Source organism: Leucoraja erinacea, chromosome 23 (genome assembly GCF_028641065.1).
Source record: "Leucoraja erinacea ecotype New England chromosome 23, Leri_hhj_1, whole genome shotgun sequence".
NCBI classification, from domain to species: domain Eukaryota; kingdom Metazoa; phylum Chordata; class Chondrichthyes; order Rajiformes; family Rajidae; genus Leucoraja; species Leucoraja erinaceus.
In genome coordinates, this window is record NC_073399.1 from 18,651,133 (window position 1) to 18,670,986 (window position 19,854).

The 19,854-nt window shown below is 43.6% G+C and overlaps 2 protein-coding genes across 2 annotated transcripts in view; both read left to right on the top strand.

The window, feature by feature from the left end:
• The window catches only part of LOC129708327 (unconventional myosin-XVB-like), a 50,542-nt gene extending 47,819 nt beyond the window's left edge, over positions 1-2,723 (top strand). The window contains exons 18-19 of the mRNA XM_055654001.1: positions 445-1,658; positions 2,654-2,723. Coding sequence (XP_055509976.1) covers positions 445-632 — 188 coding nt within the window. The 3' untranslated portion in view covers positions 633-1,658; positions 2,654-2,723. The remainder of the gene's footprint in view (positions 1-444; positions 1,659-2,653) is intronic.
• The window catches only part of LOC129708326 (unconventional myosin-XV-like), a 47,546-nt gene continuing 30,399 nt past the window's right edge, over positions 2,708-19,854 (top strand). Inside the window, exons 1-11 of the mRNA XM_055654000.1 lie at positions 2,708-2,744; positions 6,440-6,689; positions 7,645-7,748; positions 9,166-9,225; positions 10,549-10,624; positions 10,992-11,110; positions 11,617-11,735; positions 13,266-13,407; positions 14,067-14,178; positions 14,788-14,942; positions 17,379-17,527. Of these exons, the coding sequence (XP_055509975.1) occupies positions 2,718-2,744; positions 6,440-6,689; positions 7,645-7,748; positions 9,166-9,225; positions 10,549-10,624; positions 10,992-11,110; positions 11,617-11,735; positions 13,266-13,407; positions 14,067-14,178; positions 14,788-14,942; positions 17,379-17,527 (1,313 nt within the window). The 5' untranslated portion in view covers positions 2,708-2,717. The remainder of the gene's footprint in view (positions 2,745-6,439; positions 6,690-7,644; positions 7,749-9,165; positions 9,226-10,548; positions 10,625-10,991; positions 11,111-11,616; positions 11,736-13,265; positions 13,408-14,066; positions 14,179-14,787; positions 14,943-17,378; positions 17,528-19,854) is intronic.

Here is a 19,854-nt window from a genome sequence, read left to right on the forward strand (position 1 = left end):
AATGGGTTATGGTAGGACCTGTGTTACAACAACTGGCTGGATTTGGGTTTGTTGAGCTAAATATCTTCTTTCTCTGCTATATCTTGCGCTCTAATTTGTTTAAGCAAACGCACAAGAAGAAAGCAAGGTTTATCCTGCTCACCTTCTTCAACCATGGATGTCACTGATGCAACATGAATGTTGTTGAATAAACGGACCGAACACAGGTCACCTCCACTGATGAAAATATTAGTCAAGCATCGGTCCTAATCATTTTTCTGTTGCCTCTCCACAACTTTCTGAACTTATCACATGAGATGTCATTTGGTTCCTGTATTCTATCCAAACATGCTGATTTATGGAGGTCACAGGGTTGTATCACTTATCTTGGTGGTGCTTTCAGACAAGGTGTTTTATTTGTTTGAGAATATGTTTTCTAATCTTCTTCACTCTGCTGCTCTCCAGGGAAAGAGGAGAGTCTGAAGTGGAATTGTCCATCAAAGATTTTGCTTCCCAAACCGGAGAAAACAGAGGAGAAGCAGGAAGTGGAAGAACCCAGTAGTTCCAAAGTGGAGGAACTGGAAGGTATCAGAATGTGGGGAACCTCAATGATTCCTCATTGCTTAAAGTGTCACTGCTCAGACTTCAGATAAAGATTGTATTTCCATTCTCTCATTCAGAATCCGCTCTGGTGGGGTGGGAGCAGTGTGCGGTGGGAAATTCCAAGATCACTCTCTTTCAGGATAACATTGCATTGTATGGTCAATCAGTTATGGGCCATTGTTTGAAATCAACTTGGATTCAAGTTCTGATGTGCAAAGTTACTGATTCTGCAAAGTGCCTGTTTCATTGACCCTTACCCACCCATAATCAGTCACCAACCTACCTGCACTTCCTGCTTCCCATCCATCCCCTGATCAAATGAATCACCTCCCAATCTGTGAGCGACGGTCATCCACTGACATTATGGACCAACTTCTCTCTCACCCTTTGATCCACTCAACCACCTGACAGCTCAATCGGGTCACTGGTTCAGTGTCTCACCTTCTGAGGTGCTCCACCTTCCGTCAAAACATCAGAACAGAAGACTGCTGATTATCTGAGGTTAATGTGATGAACTACAGCTCAGCCTCATCATGAAGTGGGCGGCACCATGGCACAGTGGTAGAGTTGCTGCTTTACAGCGCCAGAGACCCAGGTACAATCCTGACTGTACGTTCTCCCTGTGACCGCGTGGGTTTTCTCCGGGTGCTCCGGTTTACTCCTACATTCTAAAGACGTGCAGGTTTGTTGGTTAATTGGCTTCTGTAAATTGTCCCTAGTGTGTAGGATAGAACTAGTGTACGGGTGATCATTGGTCAGCGCAGACTGGCGGGCCGAAGGGCCTGTTTCCACACTATATCTCTAAACTAAACTAAACTCGCATGCTGTCTTCTTTTTGTCCTTGTAGGTTCGCCATTTCCTCCACCTCCACCCCCTCCTCTAGTGAACCTGACCAAAGACCCGCAGCATGAAAAGGAAAGAAAGAAGAATGAGCAGCATATTGAAGAAGAGGACAAGAAGCCAGAGATATCTGTCCAGAGCAGAAGGACACCACAACCCAGTCACAACATTCGAGAAATCATTCAAAAGTACCAGTCTCGGCCAGTGTCACCTCCTCCCATTTACAAACCCAACAGGTCAGTATGATGAGAAGCCCACTCTGTTGGGCAATGAGCGCTTCACAACAGTAGCATTTTACTTTGATGGCCATTGGTAATGGCAGTTCCAGTTCATCCCAGAGCCTCTGCTGATCTGTTACGATGGTTAGATGATCAGGAAGCTCAGTGATGTACCTGATCGAGCAGCAGATTCACAGTTCTAGCAACTGGGGTTCAATTTGGCAGCTGTTCATGTGGAATTTGCATGTCCCCCCCCCTCCCCTGACACGGCTGCATGGGTTTGCTTCAGGTGCTCTGGTCTTATACTGTTATAAGTAGCCCTCCACTATCTGAGCGCTTCAGCCCAGTTGCAGGGGTAAAAGCAATATGTATCCAGTTAACTGGTGTTTACAGACTGTCTCTCCTGTACTTCGCATGGCCAACATCATTTGTCCTTGGGAGATTTTTCAAGAAGTTGACTAAGCTTGACTTACAATTGGCACTCCAATATCACCTTGACTCTGACGGCAACTTGGTTCAGAGCAAACCAGTTTGACCCAGGAAGCCTCAGTCTGCTGTCTCTAGAGTCTCGGTGGTATTTTGTACTAATTTTGATGCCTTTGACCACATAACCTATGATACACCTTTGGTTCAGATCTGAACCTTGAATCTTGAATTTCAAAGTCGACCTGTCCACATTAGACATGGATATTATGCTTTTGGCATCACATAACCAAAACCAGACAGAAATGGTCCATTTTAATTTACTTAAGTCATTTTAACATTGGTTTTCTGTGAGTGGACGTGTTTTGTGTTTGGTGAACTGTTTGCAGAGTTGCTTGCAACTTCAAATTTGCTCATTCCTCTCCTGTCTGACACGATTTGAACAAAAAAAAGACACCGAGAGATGGGACTCGATGAGTTAATCCAGTGTTCGTGGTTCTTTAGGTCTAAGATTTGCACAAGGTGAGTTACACATTCACTCCCTACATTCATCATCTATTTATTATAACACTTCTGTTCTTCATCTCCAGAGTACAAGCAAAACCTTTCCTGAAGAAAGACAACCCGAAGAATGAAGCATTATCGCTTTTACGAATGGCAGGAACAGCAAGTCCTCCAGAGGTAGGGAAGACAATTCAGCCCCAGCGTATTCCAGGAGATTTCCTCACATGTTCTCTGCTTCCACCCCACTCAGTAAAGAAACATGATCCCTTCTCCTATATTTTTAACACCAAGAAACGAATGTTACTTGCATTAAATTAAGGAAATATATGCTTTTTCTAACGCACAGATTATTTTTCAGTCCATCACTGATGATCTGAAAATTAATCTTCCTTTGCCTGCAAACAGTCTTTTTAATTCTCTACCCAGGAGGGCTGTGGAGATACAGTCACTGAGTACATCAAGACTAAGAATGTTTAAGAAATAACTGCAGATGCTGGAAAAATCAAAGGTAGACAAAATTGCTGGGGAAACTCAGCGGGTGAGTCAGCATCTATGGAGCGAAGGAATAGGTGACGTTTCGGGTCGAGATTCGAAATGTCATCTATTCCTTCGCTCCATAGATGCTGCCTCACCCGCTGAGTTTCTCCAGCATTTTTGTCTACCTTCAAGACTAAGAATGATTCTTTTTTCAATTAATAGTTTTTTATTGAAGGGAAAAACATTTTTTTTTAATTCACAGTACATCTGATGTATGGCGTTACATTTTCCTCCATTTTGTTTTTTATCAATAATAATAATAATAATAATATAAACAAAATAACCCTAACCCACCCTCCCTAAACACCCCTTGGCAGCTTATTTTTCACAATCCAAATATATCACAAAATCAAATGCACTTTTTAACAATAATAAAGTAACAAAACAGAATAAAGGCGGATCCCCACTTACTGTCAAGTGCCCTCAGTCAATAGGCAGTTCCTTTAGACCCTCAAAGTATGATAAAAAGGGTTCCCATTTCAAATAAAACTTTTTCACAGACCCCCTCAATGTGAATTTAATCTTTTCTAACCTTAAAAAAAACATGACGTCTTCCAGCCAAGCAGCGGCAGATGGAGGAGTGGTAGATTTCCAGACCAGCAAGATTCTCCTACGGGCCAAAAGTGATGTAAATGTAATGATATCAGACTGGGTTGTATTTAAACCCAAGGTTTTATCTGTTACACCAAATACAGCTATAAGCGGGCAAGGTCTCACTGTTATCCCAAGGACTTCACTGATGCTTTTAAAAACCACTGCCCAGTAGTTAACAAGTTTGGGGCAAGACCAGAATGCATGAGCTAGATTGGCTGGAGAGAACGAGCACCTGTCACAGCCAGCGTCCGTCCCTGGATATATGTTAGCAAGCCTGGCTTTGCTTAAATGAACCCTGTGTAAAACTTTAAATTGTATGAGCCCCAATCTAGCACATGATGACGAGGAGTGGACTTTTTTTCAGTGCTTCTGTCCAGCATTCCTCAGACAGATCCATACCAAGGTCATCCTCCCACCTAGCTTTAACTTTGTTCAGGTTTTGATCTCCTAAATACATCAATTGAGAATATACTGCAGAGATCAGTCCTTTATTTGCAAAGGTAAGAGTGAGTTTATCCAACACTGTGACAGGAGGGAGATCAGGAAAATAAGGACATTTTTTCATGACAAAGTGGCAAACCTGAAGATATTTAAAGAAATGATTATGTGGGAGGCCATGTTTTTTGTGTAGGTTGTCGAAACTATCAAATATGTTAGTGTATAAATCCTTAATGCACATAAGACCATTCAAACCCCACTGTCGAAAGGTTGAGTCAAGTGTAGAGGGGGGGAATAAATGGTTACTATGAATGGGACCCAGAACTGAAGCTGATGTAAGCTTATAATGGCAACGAAATTGGTTAAAAATTTTGATGGTGGATAGTACGACAGGGTTGGATGTAAATCTAGAGGGTTTCAATGGCAGGGAGGAATATACTAAAGCTGGGAGAGATGAGGAGTAACAGGATTGTGATTCAAGCAGACACCAGTCTGTATCTGGTCGGTGGAGCCAGAATAATATCTTTTGGATATTGGATGCCCAGTAATAATGAATAAAGCTAGGAAGGCCCAGTCCACCTACTTCACGACCTCTTTGGAGAGTGCACTTATTGACCCTTGGAACCTTGTTACCCCATATAAAGGAGGTTATAGATTGGTTAACTGAGTTAAAAAATGACTTGGGTAGGAAAACCGGCAAACATTGGAACAAGTAAAGAAATCTGGGAAGTACAGTCATCTTCACTGACTGCACTCTCCCAGCCATAGTGAGTAGCAGACTACGCCATCTCTCAAAGTCAGCCTTCATTTGGCTAACTTGAGGCATGTAGTTAGCTGCAAACAGGGATGTGAAAAAGCGGGCGATGTGTATTCCTAAATATACAAAACCTTCTTGAGATATGGGAAAGGGCAGGGTTTCCTGTTGGATCTGTAGGGCTAGGTTGATGGAAAGCATTTGCTTTTTTGGAGGTTTAGTTTATAGCCGGAAAAAGTCCCAAACTGATCCAACAAGGACACAATTGCAAGGCCACTGGCTGTAGGGGCACTCACATAAAGAAGAAGGTCGTCGGCATATAGAGACACACGATGTTCCCTGTTTCCTCTCCTAATGCCCTGGAATAATGTAGTTGACCTAAGTGTAATAGAGAGGGGCTCAATTGCAATCGCAAAAAGAAGCGGAGACAATGGGCAGCCTTGACGAGTGCCACGGGTTAATTGAAAATAATCAGATCGCAAATAATTTGTCTGTACACATGCTAAGGGTGAATGATATAATAGCTTAACCCAGGCTACAAATATTTTGCCAAATCCAAATCTCTCCAAGACTCTGAACAAATATGGCCACTCCACTCGATCGAATGCCTTCTCCGCGTCCAAAGAGATAACAGCCTCTGGGCGAATAAACCACACTGGCCAATCGGCGGATATTAGAAAAGGAATGACGATTTTTAATGAAACCTGTTTGATCTTCCGAGATTATTTTGTGAAGTTGGCATTCTAAATGGCAAGCCAGCGCCTTCGCCAAAATGTTTACATCTACATTCAAAAGTGAGATGGGGCGGCATGATCCACATTGAGTCGGATCCTTGTCTTTTTTAAGAAGAAGTGAAATAGAAGCCTGTGAAAGAGTGGGGGTTAATGAACCTTTTTCCAAAGATTCTTGAAACATATCTAAAAGAACAGGTGTGAACATCTATCAATTTCTTATAAAATTTTAATGGGTAGCCGTCAGGGCCCGGGGTTTTACCACTCTGCATCGCCATAATGGCATTATTAATCTCTTCCTGCCCAAGGGGTTGGTCTAGATTTTCTATGGAGCGAAGGAATAGGTGACGTTTCGGGTCGAGATTCGAAATGTCACCTATTCCTTCGCTCCATAGATGCTGCCTCACCCGCTGAGTTTCTCCAGCATTTTTGTCTACCTTCAAGACTAAGAATGATCCTTTTTTAAACATTAAGAGAATAAAAGGAATTAGGTTAGTAACGGAAAGTTGCACTGAGATGAAAAGCACATCCATGATCTAATTGAATGCTGGAACAGGCACAACGTGCTGAATGGCCTCCTCCTGCTTCTGTTTATTATGGTCTTATGTTCAGTGGTGGATCATCAGGACCAGGTTGGTGGGACAGGGCAAGCAGCGAGTGGAGGCTCACCATATTCTTTCAGCAAAAGAAGAACAAAGAAATCAGACCCACCTGTCAATGATCCAGTTGCTAATCTATCTACTGATTATATGGAGCGCAGACACAAAATGGATGAAAGTTTTGTGCTTTCCCTAAATCCTGTCCCATTTCCATTGCAGGATGATACTACTTCCCCCGGAATGGAAAGGTCTGCTCCAAAGGTTCCACCCAAACCAGCACCAAAACCACTGAGCCGCCCCCTGTCTCAATCCTCGATACAGGAGCAACTCGCGCTTCTCCTAACTCCGAAAGCGATTCAGCCCCCACCTCCTCCTCCTCCCCCACCTTTTTCTTCTGATATCATTACTCCAACTCCATCTAACTACACTGAGTATCGACTCTCCCCAGACTCATCAAAGAGGGAGACAGGTAAGATCATGCAAGAGATTATCCAGTGACACACTGTATTTTTCAAGGCTAAACATTAGGCATTCACATTACCAGCCCATGCCTTCATGTGGACAAAATATTTCCATTGCACAACTTTGCAAAAACCTAGTGTGGACTACAGACAAAATATTCCATTTGCATCTCGCAATAATCATACGGCAGGCAAGGTGTTTTGGCAAGTGTTGCTGTAAATATTCGGAATATTCCCAGGATAATCACAACCCTGAACCCAGAATGTCTGAACAATGAAAGCATATGGATGCAGCATTCTTGTCTCTGGTGTCTGAAGCTATGGCTTCAAGTGTCGACATTTTGAAGAAGAGCAGTTATTCTTAATCCCTTCTTCAATGCTTATATCGCAGTTAATGTTTGAGAAACATAACTTAGCCATTATCATACTGCTGTTTGTGGCAACTTGCCTTGCCCTAATTTGCTGCCACATTCCCCATATTAGAATAAGAGTCATAAAAGGGTGATATAATTAACCTGTCCATTTTCCCAATAGACTTGTTCCACACTTACCCTTGTCAGCTCCCAGCCCATTGCGGGACTCACACTGGCACTAGGCTGTCACTTCAGTGCAACACTGAGGGAGTACTGCTCTCTCCCAGAGCTGGTCACTTTGTGAATGATACACCCCTGCAATGTGCCGTCTGTCCTCTCACTAAATATAAGACTCACACACTGCTGAATGAAGAGCAGTGGAAGTCACTCGCTCCCTTTATCTTCATTTATCCATAGTCACTAATGTGGGTTACTTGACCATTTGATGCATTGTTGATTGTTGGACCTTGTGTTCCGTTTGGCTGAGGCATCTTCTTACATCGGAACCACGTTTCAGACATGTTTCACTGGTTATGCACTTGTTTAGGATTTCCTAAAGTCATAGAAAGTGCCACAAAATGAAAATACTTTCTCCTCTTTATTTTCGCAGTGTCATTGCAAGATGAGAATATAAAATCCCAGCTCTACAGGCGGACGGCTAGTGTGTACTTTTCCTATGTCAATATCCCTTGGAAACTCTACCTGCGCAAAGAGGTACAGTATGAACTATCACACACGTTTAATGTACCTAGAGTACAATTAATGTTAGTAATCTGTGATATAGGAATTAATCACATCTGTTATTCATATCCATAATACATATAGTTAACAATTAGTAAAAGAAGCATCTTTTTAGTGGAGCTACTTGTATAAACAAGTAACAGGCAATGCAGGCAACAGAACAATCTTTACTGAAGGCAAGAGCTAACGGCAATGTTTTGATACAATAATATCATACGATGTGGCACTGATAAAAAAAAGTCATACCACGTGGTACCGTATATTCAGTTCTTTATACGGCACATTTACACTTGTATTAATACTCCATTATATTAAAAACAGAGACCTGGACAAGACATCACCTATGGAACCATCGATGTATGGTTGAAAATTGAACTAGTGATAAATTCATTAAAACTCTTTAATTTACTGAACTCTTCAACAAAGGCTACACTTAGCATCTCTGAAATTATCCACTTCTCCAGGTGGACCTCATGCACAGCTGTCTCACATTCATTTTACTACTGTCTCAGAACTGTGAATTAATCATGTTACAATTCTTCACCAAGTGCCCTGAGATACCTGATCATCAGTCGGGACATGGTGGGCCAAATCGCCTGTTCTGAGATGTAGGGCTCTGCTATATCCTTGATATTTAATAACCCTCTCCAGAGTTGTGCTGAAGAAACATTGTGCTGAAGAAGGCTTCTGGAATGCTTGCCTTCATGAGGGCACTGAGTAAGGAAGTCAGAATGTTTAAGAAGGAACTGTAGATGCTGGAAAATCGAAGGTAGATAAAAATGCTGGAGAAACTCAGCGGGTGCAGCAGCATCTATGCAGCGAAGGAAATAGGCAACGTATCGGGCCGAAACAAAGAGTCTGAAGAAGGGTTTCAGCCCAAAACGTCGCCTATTTCCTTCGCTCCATAGATGCTGCTGCACCCGCTGAGTTTCTCCAACATTTATGTCTACCATAGAAGTTAGGATGTTACGTTGCGAGTTGGGTAGGATGTTTGTGAGGCTGTACTTGGACTATTGTGCTGAGTTTTGGTTACCCTGTATATAGGAACATGTCATTAAGCTAGAAAGAGTGCAGAAAAGATTTACAAAGATATTACCAGAACTTGAGGGACTTAGTTATAGGAAGAAGTTGTCACAGTGCTGGCTTAGAGTAGACTCGTTGTGACAATTAGGCAATGCATTTGTGACCCTGACTGCGATCACACGAGTCTGCAGTGACCAGAATTAGACCTGGCTCCTCTCTCCTCTGTAGGGCTGACAAACCACTTTGGACTGTGGCAGCATGAATTGAACTTCCACAAAGCCCTGAGCTCAGCTGATTTTGACCATCAGGAACAGAGAGATGTGCTTTGTGCTCGACTGAATTTCTAACTCCCACTCTTTCCTTGCAGCTTTTTTACCCGCGGGAGAAGTTTAATTCCGAATATATTCTCAACCTGCTGTGTGAACAGGTAAGAGCAAACCTACCTCCGAAACTCTCAGTGCGCACAACTTAGTAGTAAAGCTGGCCGATCAACCCTGAGTAGCATCACATTGAGGGGGCAGCTCCATGTGTGGGGTTAGGGGCATTGTGAGAGACTCTGTGTGAGAGGAAAGGGTCACCTGTACCACAGCCCCAGCCCAATAGGGCACGGACACAGGGTGTTGGTGCGTGGGGTACAGAGAAACAAATAATTACATCCCAAAAGTGTGACACTGTCTACAGTCTAACCTCTTACCAGTTATACTTCACCAGATGCAGCTACACTGATTAGCAACAGTGCCTGCTGGCTGCTTTTATCTATGGCCTACACGGGCAATATTTTTTAGTTTAGTGTAATTTAGAGATACATCATTGAAACAGGTCCTTCAGCCCACTGAGTCCATGCTGACCAGTGATCCCGATACACTAGAACTATCCTACACTAGTACAATCTTTACAAAGCCATTTACCCTACAAACCTGTACGTCTTTGAAATGTGGGAGGAAACCGGAGCACCCAGAGAAAAGCCATGCGGTCACAGGGAGAACGCACAAACTCCGTACAGACAGCACCCGAGGTCAAGTCCGAACCTGGGTCTCTGGTGCTGTAAGGCAGCAACTCTACCACTGTGCCACCGTGCCATCCTTAACCAGACTCTCTGAATCATATGTGTGACCGCTCAGGTTCTTGATGCAACTTCGGGGAAGCTCTCCGGCTGCACGAGTGAGCCCAGAACTAGGCAAGGCAATGGGTTTGTGATGGGAAAGTGTGTGAAAGTACATTTTGCATCCAAATATTTTAATGACAAATTGATCAGTAGTGGGAGAATTAAGAAGAAATCACTCCACCTGATGGAAACGTGCGCATTGACACAGCTGAAGTGAAGGAGGTGCAGCTGGTGAGAACGGAGAGCTGGCGGGGGACATGTGGAAATGGGGATCATATGTATCAGCAGGAAGTCAATTGGTCTACTGATACCATGCCAGCTTTATAAAAGGGCCACCCAATTAATTCCACTCCCATGCACATCCCCCCTCCTCTGCATGCTTCCTTTGAATTAGTTATTGATTTTCCTTTTTTTGTTTAAGGTCAGTTCAAAATATGCAGAACATTTAATTGTCAGAAAATTACATACAGAATCTACCTGTACATTACCTGCATATCAGCCTGTGAGGCCTGTGCTGGTAACCAACAATGTCCAGACTATTTCCATTGTGTTTTTGTATATCTGCGCCTTTAGCTCTCTGTCCACGTTGTCATGTATTACGCATTGAGTTCGCCTGTATCTGATTTCAACTGAATCTCTCCTCAGATCATGCAGGACACTTACTCGAACACCTGCAATCGCATTTCCAAGGAGGAACGGCATAAGATGCTAAATCTACTCGGTATGTTGTGGGATGGGAATTCGCCTTTATTCTGGAATTGTGTCCGTGGTTCAGAGAGGAAGTAAAAAAAAGTGATCTTTAAGTTTGGTGCAGAGTTAACATTGTGCACAGGTGGTATTATAAGGAAGGAAGGTCTGTGTCATCTGAAGGAGTGCTGCTACCAGTGGGTCTGGTGCAAATGTGCATGAGTGTGAGTGTGCGTGTGTTTGTGGCTGTACGTGTGAGTGAGTGTTAATTCAGCAAATATATTCTAAGAGTTAAGGGGCCAGGGAGCCAATGAGTTTCTACAATAAATGATGTGTTGAAGGTTCACAGGAACTTATACTTCCCTCACCCTGGTTTAATGTAAACGTGTCCCTGTGCGCAGCTGAACTTCACGTTGGAACTAATGTCAGGATGCTTCAAGACAACGGACTGAAAAAGCGTATTGTTGTGGCTGCACGTGACAACTGGGCTGTTTATTTCTCTCGGTTGTTTTCTGTCAGCGTAAGTACAGCATCAAGAACACATTGCATGAGAAATTGCTAATACAAATCTAAATAGTGTGGAAACAAGCCCTTTGGTCCAACTTTTTTATATATCTATCCTATATTCCTAAGTTCATGTTATAGGAATTAGGCCATTCGGCTCATCAAATCTGCTCTGCCATTCGATCATGGCCAATCTATATTTCCCTCTTGACTGCATTCTCCTAGCTATTCCCCATAACTCCTGACACCCTTACTAATATCCATTGACCTGGCCTCCACAGCCGTCTGTGGCAATGTATGCCACAGAATCACCACCCTCTGACAAAAGAAATTCCTCCTCATTGACCATCCACTCCACATTATATGTACACATTGGCTGCCCATTGCCACACCTGTGCTTACACTAAACACACGTCACCACAAACTGAATGATGATTACCAATAGAGGAAGGTCTGAGGTTTATTCCACGAAATCCATGAGAGTTGTTCTGAATTGGGTTTGCTCCTTTACATTTATTTCAGGGTGATGTCGGCAGTAACGTGGAGATCCTCAGTGTCTCTCACCGAGGAATCAAACTGTTGAAATTTGTGAAAGCAGTTGGAATGAACCCAGAACATTACAAGGTTCTTCAGAGTTACAGGTAAAAGAGTGAGAAAAAATCTTCCATGTGTAGTCGCCATTATGTCCATGTGCGTCACCAGGTTAACATTTACTCACAGATGTATAAAGCTATATATAAAATAAATGATCCTCTGGGGAAGAGTGGTCAAAGCATGGTAGAATGCCATAGGTAGTGAACATTTTCAGCCTAATTCACCCACACTGTCTGAGACGCAACTGTAAATTAGTCCCATTTGCTTATCTTAGGCCCATAACTCTCTGAACCTTTCATTTCCTTGTGACATCCAAATGTATTTTAAATATGATTTTTTTACTTGCTTCAACCACATTATCAGGAAGCTCATTCCATACACACTTCAGGTCTCTTTACATCTTTCCCCTCTCAACGTAGACCATGGGCTCTAGTTTGTGATTCCCCTTCCCTGGGATAAAGATTGTGTACATTCACCTTATCCGTGTTTATCGTTATTTTATATGAGGCTTTGCCTCTGGTCCTAGACTCTCGCACTGGTGGAAACATTCTCTGCACATCCACTCGATCCGGGCCTTTCACTATTCGGTAAGTTTCAATGAGGTCCCCCCTTATCCTTTTCATCCCAACAGTGGGGTTTAAGATGCTTGTAGACAGACACATGGAGGCATATGAATCACGTGCTGGCAGAAAGCATAGTAGGCATAATGCTTGTCACAGACATGTACGCTGACGAGCCTATTCCTGTGCTATGTGGTCTATATTTAGGGGAATGCAAGAAACAGTGAGTTTAATAGGAATTGTCCTCCTGAACTTAAATAAGGTGCATGATATGGTGTCCCACTGGGTTTAACAGGGGTGCAGGAAACAGTGCCAGGTGAGCCGGGAACCACAGCATTGGGATTTCTGAACAATAGGAAAGCAGTTTCTTGGAGTTTTTCTATACTAGTTAAACACATAATTAGTTGATCAGCTAGTTCCCTGCGCTTCCTAAGATCTCTCCGTGGAAAGCAGTTCACGTTTTACCCACCCTTACTCAAGTGGCTTCATGTCACCCACATGAATTATCTGTGAGCTCATCTGCTTGTGGTTCTGCTCTTGCCTTTCCATGGCTTTCCTCAGGCAGGTCTACCTTATCTCACAACATCAAGCAATTAGCAGCAGAGATTGGTCTTCTCCTCCGGACATTTTGTGGCTAATCATTGTTCACAAATACACTTCAGCTAATCTCAGGATTCTGTAAGAATGAAGTGTGTAAATGTTTACAATTTTAAATAAAGTGAAACAATGCTGGAAATGTGGAGAATTACCTTCAGCATCAAGGAAAGTGATGGTCATTTGGGGATTTGGAAACAGTTACAGAATAATGAATGGGAATAAACCGTAGTGTCTCTCCTTCCACAGAAGTGCCACCCCACAGGTTAACCTGCCTCTCTGGTTTGCAGAGGTGTTCTGCAGGAGACGGAACAGAACCTGGGAGTGTTCAGACTTCCACTGGTCCTGCCAGCACCACTTCCTGCGCAGTCCACTCTTACCCATGCAATTAACACAGACACATCTCTCCCTCCTTAATTGCAGTTATGTGGAAATCCTGGATGTGGAGTTACAGGGAGAAGCTGTCATCGAGCTTACGCTGAAGAATGAAGAACTGGTCCTATACTCGAACAAAGCCAAGCAGGCAAAAGCCGTCATCGGTCTGTTCCTGGATGAACTGCGGAAGGTATGACGTCACAACTGTGATGGGAACCAGAGCAGGCATTAAACCAAAGCAGAATGGCAGAAGGGGACACCTCAAACTGGCTACACGACACATTGGCCCTCCTCACTGGCAACAGTGCCCATGCATATACATGCTCAGGCATTGATATAGCCTTCAAGCTAATATTTCTCTGGTGGATGCCTTAACATGGGGCATGGCCCTTGGTACAGGCTCGCCTTCCATATTGGTTGCAGAATAATATGGGTGTCGCTTAGTTATAGCATTATCTTATTGCTCCACATTCCATTCTGGTCTTTAAATTTCCACTTTAATCTTGCAGTTACTGAAACAGATAGTGTGCAAACCGGGAGCATTTAGTGCTATAAATACTATCTGGTGTCAATTACTACTCTTTGTGGTCAATTTTTACCTGTACTGCCCAGTTCTGGTGTAATTATTGGAACGGATTTTACACAGCATGAGTCTAACATGGAGGAGTGTACCAAAGATAGGCCTGCACACACTGGGTCAGCGCTAATGTAGTTATTAATAGAGCCGTTGAATAAACACTGATAACGCATGTGATAGCAATATATGACTTTGATTTCTTTATTACATTAATAGTGTGTATGCTCCAGGAATTTAAAGAAAATCAGGATTAAGATCTTGCTGTATTACAGGGCTCCAGTCACGTCATGGCAGTTAGAAGCTACATCACAGATGATAAAAGCTTGCTGAACTTCCGTAAGGGAGACATCATCAAACTACTTCAAATGGATGGACTCGAGCCAGGTCAGTTACAAGGCAAATAGCAAATACAGTGATCAACCAGTAGAAAGGCCATCCGATCACAGTTGTCCATGAAAGAGTTTAAATCCTTTGAATGAGAATGCTAATTCATTCTGTTGATTTCCTGCTGAAACCTGTTGGGATTCTGATGAAAAAAACATAACAACATGATGTACAATGCCACCATCACCTCCAGCATGGTATGGAAGGAACAGAACATCTTCCCATCTCTCGTTAGGCCAAGCTGATTGGAAATAGAAGCAGGACTCAGTAATAACAAGGTCAATTGAAACCTCAATAAAACCCAGGTCAGTGCATCATCTTCCACCACATGCCTGGTTATTTCCCTCAGTCAAACATGACCCTTACTCCAGGGCGTAATGGCTGCCACTCCAGGGGAGGTGGTCACTGCAAGAATGTTCCCCCCTCCTCAGCAATGAATAGCAGAGACAAGGCTGAAGTACTAGCATCCACCATTAACCAGAAGTGGATCATCCACCTGCCCCTTTCAGTGATCCTCAGCTGTACAGAAACCAGGCTCAATCAAATCCGCTCGGCATGATATAAGGAGATGGCTGCACTGTTATCTATTCTCTGTCCCTCTTTCACTAGGCTGGCAGTTTGGATCAATCGGTGGTCGATCTGGCCTGTTTCCTGGAGACCAAGTCCAACCAGTAGCAGCTCCCGAATACTACAACGTTAACGCGAGGAGGGTTGATGAGAGACCCAGGACCACGTCCACATCCAGTAGATCTTCCACTAAAAAGGTAAAGAGACATCCAGGGTAATTGATCAAATACCAGGTTCAATGCAAGGCCTGCACTGAGTTATCAGCTCTTGCACCCTACAGCTGAACTCTGCAACAGGGACCAAACACCAAGCATCATTGTTCTTGTTAGCTGTCCAGATTATAGAAAATAGGTGCAGGAGTAGGCCATTCGGCCCTTCGAGCCTGCACCGCCATTCAATATGATCATGGCTGATCATCCAACTCAGTATCCTGTACCTGCCTTCTCTCCATACCCACTGATCCCTTTAGTCACAAGGGCCACATCTAACTCCCTCTTAAATATAGCCAATGAACTGGCCTCAACTACCTTCTGTGGCAGAGAATTCCACAGATTCACCACTCTCTGTGTGAAAAAAAAAAATTCATCTCGGTCCTAAAAGACTCCCCCCTTATCCTTATACTGTGACCCCTTGTTCTGGACTTCCCCAACATCGGGAACAATCTTCCTGCATCTAGCCTGTCCAAACCCTTAAGAATCTTGTAAGTTTCTATAATGTTGTAAGGTGGATCTGGAATGATGTTCACGGGGGCTATGATCAGCCTTGGCTACAGTACCAGTAGTTGTGATTAGGAGACGTAGTGACACTCAATATCAGGTCATGGTGTCAAGAACGAACATATGATAGTGTTCTTTAAAGTGCATTCCAATGAAAATTAAACTGAAATTCTGCAGTTGGAGCCAAATCTCATCCTAAGGAAGATGAAGACACAAGAGACCATAGATGCTGGGATTTGGAGCAAAAGGCAAACTGCTGAAGGAACTCAGAACGTTGGGCTGCTTCTGTGAAGGAAAAAGGGTGGTCGACATTTTGGTCCGAGCGCAGGTGCTCGGGAGAGCGATCACCTTGTGTGCGTTTGATCCCGCAGGTGTAGAGGAGGCCAGATCAAGAGCAGAAATTGTAAAAGGCAAAGCTGGAGGGATTGCATGTAAATCTCTACCTCACCTGGAAGGTCCTTGAATGAAGGTGAGGGAGGAGATATAGGGACCGGTGTTGCAGCTCCTACAGTCGCAGAGGAAAGTGCCGGGACGGGGGAGGGATGGGTGCAGTGGGATGAACAAACCAGGTAGTCGGGGAGCGAGTGGTCCCTGTGAAAGGCAGAAAATAATGAGGAGTGGGATGTGACTGGTGTTGTGATCATAATGCAGTTAATGGATGCGATGAAGTATGATGTGCTCAGTTGGAAGTCTGGTGGGGTGATATATAAAGACCGAGAAGATAGCCAGAGGAATTACAAGTTTGGTTGTTGGAGGTCAGTCATCCCAGCCACAAGACATCACTGCAGGAGTTCTTCAAGCCAGTGTCCAAGGCCCAGCCTTTGTCAATTGCTTCATCAGTGACCACAATGTCAGACGTGGGGGATGTTTACAAATAATTGCACACAATTCAGTTCCATTCACCAAGCAGGCATGGGTGATAAGTGGCATGAGTGACCGGAAATGACCAGCAGAGCAAGTGAAGTGTAACTTTCTGCCCTCGAATCCTCCACTATCAAAATCAGAGGAGTGCCCACCAAAGTAGATCGGCCAATACCATAGCTAAAAGTGCAGAGGTCAGAGCTGGATATCCTCTGGGGAGCTTGCGATTGCAGAGTATATCTACTGTCCGCAGAGTCATCTCCAACCTGAAGGTACACAAAAATGCTGGAGAAACTCAGCGGGTGCAGCAGCAGCTATGGAAATCGGTTGGGTTTCGGCCCGAAACGTTGCCTATTTCCTTCGCTCCATAGGTGTTGCTGCACCCGCTGAGTTTCTCCAGCATTTTTGTGTACCTTCGATTTTCCAGCATCTGCAGTTCCTTCTTAGTCTCCAACCTGAATATCACTCATCTCCGACACTCATCAGGTGTCCATTTGGTATAGTTTCGGTAGTGGGTAAACCATGTGATTTAGAAGTATATTATCAATCTTTAATTGCAGAGGAAGACGTAGAGGCAGGTATGATTACAATGCTGGAAAGACATTGTGACAGGTACATGGATAGGAAAAGTTTAGAAGGAAATGGGCCAAATGCAGGCAAGTGGAACCGGCTGAGATAGATGTCTTGGTTGGCATGGATGAATTGGGCTGAAGAGCCTGTTTCCATGTTGCATAACTCTATACTGGTGACTTGCTGTTGCTGTCTACATTGTAGAGCTTCCCACTCAACAGCACTGTAGCACATGGACTACACACTGTAACTTGCCAATTCCACTTCAAAATATTTTGTGATGGACAGCAAATGTTTGTCTTCTCGGTAATAACCTGTAAAATAATGTAAATAAAGGAACAATTAAGAATAACCAGTGTTAGGGAAGGAGGGAAATATTTCATTTTGCAAACCAAAATCTGTCTCTGGTTCTGTTCACACTAACATGGCGATTGTGTCTCATGTGTACTTGTTTGTTGCTGCACTAACGGAACACTTTCCACGCAGAGTGCTGCACCCAGTGAAGCCTCAGGAAGTGCAGATGTAAGCACAACCACTTACTCGCATTCTCCGCCCAACAGCTACTCCTTGGCTGAAGAAGGACACTATGTAATGTCAGAGTTTGCTATGAAGCACTTCAGAGAGCCTACGATCATGTAAGTAACGGGTACCTCCAGTGGTATGCACGTTCGTTCAATGGGAGATATTGCCACACGGATTCAATGAAATTCTTTTTTTGCACACAATTCAGTAAGAATCTTATTAGACATAAGTGGAATCATAGTCAAGAAAAAGAGTGCAGGAATAGTAGGTTACATTGAGGCAATACACAAGGGTCATCACATCTTGTGCCCTTCAAGTTTCAAGTTCTTAAAAATATAGAGTCCTCTCTTGGCCTTTTGGCTTGGTGGCAGGACTGGGTGGGTGTTGCAGGAGTGGCCTGGCCTGGTGATGCTGTCGGTGCCCTTCACCATAGATCGTAGAGCATGCTATAGGATCTTTGCCCTTCACCACTCCGCGCTGCTGCAGGCCATGTCTGAACCACATGCTCGTCTGGTCTGATCCAAGCAATTCCCCAGCTGCTACAGGGACTCCAGCAGCCCACTCCTCAGAATACCAATAATGAAACAAAGCAGTATCGAGGTTGGCACGTTGTAATTAAACTGAGTCATGAGTGCAAGCAAATATCCTGGACATAAATGCCACGAAGAAGTCAACAGCGGGGTATATCCAGTGTTGCAGCTGTTATAAGAATACATTAAGCATGAAGTGTGGTCATCGCTTGTTTGTGTTTCCCCTATCATTGTTCTGTGATACAAAATGGTTCAAGGTTTCAATGGTTCTTTTATTGTCACATGTAGCAAGGTACAGTGAAATACATATTTTGCATATAGATCAGTGAGATTATTGTCACACATAAAGACAATCTCTGATTTAGTACCCTGGGCATGGAAACAGCCCAAGTCCATACGCAATAGTCACCACATTTTGGAGTCAAGGAGAAAATCAAATTCTGCCAATCCTGTCTTGTAAAAATAGTTGAAGGAATCTTTATCAAATGTTGTGTTTTGGACTTTGCATTTGTATAGTCTGATAATAGTCTGATAATAACTTGACAGTCAACAAAATAGAGAGAGTACGTCAACAAAATAGAGAGAGTACAGAGGAGATTTACTAGAATGTTGCCTGGGTTTCAACAACTAAGTTACAGAGATAGGTTGAATAAGTTAGGTCTTTATTCTCTGGAGCGCAGAAGGTTAAGGGGGGACCTGATAGAGGTCTTTAAAATGATGAGAGGGATAGACAGAGTTGATGTGGACAAGCTTTTCCCTTTGAGAATAGGGAAGATTCAAACAAGTGGACATGACTTCAGAATTAAGGGACAGAAGTTTAGGGGTAATATGAGGGGGAACTTCTTTACGCAGAGAGTGGTTGGCGGTGTGGAATGAGCTCCCAGTGGAAGTGGTGGAGGCAGGTTCATTGGTATCATTTAAAAATAAATTGGATAGGCATATGGATGAGAAGGGAATGGAGGGTTATGGTACGAGTGCAGGCAGGTGGGACTAAGGGGAAAAAAAATTGTTCGGCATGGACTTGTAGGGCCGAGATGGCCTGTTTCCGTGCTGTAATTGTTATATGGTTATATTATATGGTTATAATAACAGGGACTGCAAAAGGAAAAATACAGCATGTGTGCCAACTCCATCAACCCATTGGTTGCAGGTGTAGATCACAGATTTAAAGCATTTTCGGCATAATATCTGTACTAATATCTATTATCCCACCCAGTGGGAAACAGACAGATTTTCCCCTCGTGGCTCACAGCACAGTGAGTGTTGTATTTTGCACGTGTAATGGTGACATCAGTGTCAATGCCCATTGACTACTTACTAGCAGAAGCTTCATCAAAGATTTGAGACTTAAGAACTTCCTAATTAAGGAGTATATCAAGCTGAATCTTGCACGATTCAAAATGCCACCGGTGACACATTGTTTTTATGTCTAAAAAACATCTTTGTTATTGCAGAGCCGTTGCCTCACAGTGTCAGAGGCCTGGGTTCAATCTTGACTTTGGCTACTGTCTTTGTGGAGTTTACACATTCTCCCTCTCACTGCGCACATTTCCTCTGGGTGCTCTGGTTTGCTTCCACATCGCAAAGACATGCTGGTTTGGAGTCATAGAGTGATACAGTGTGGAAACAGGCCCTTCGGCCCAACTTGCCCACACCAGCCAACAATGTCCCAGCTACACTAGTCCCACTTGCCAGCGATTTGGTCCATATCCCTCCAAACCTGTCCTATTGATGTACCTGTCTAACTGTTTCTTAAACGATGGGATAGTCCCAAACTCAACTGCATCCTCTGGCAGCTTGTTTCATACACCCACCACCCTTTGTGTGAAAAAGTTACACCTTGGATTCCTATTAAATGTTTTCCCATTCACCTCGAACCTATGTCCTCTGGTCCTCGTTACCCTATTCTG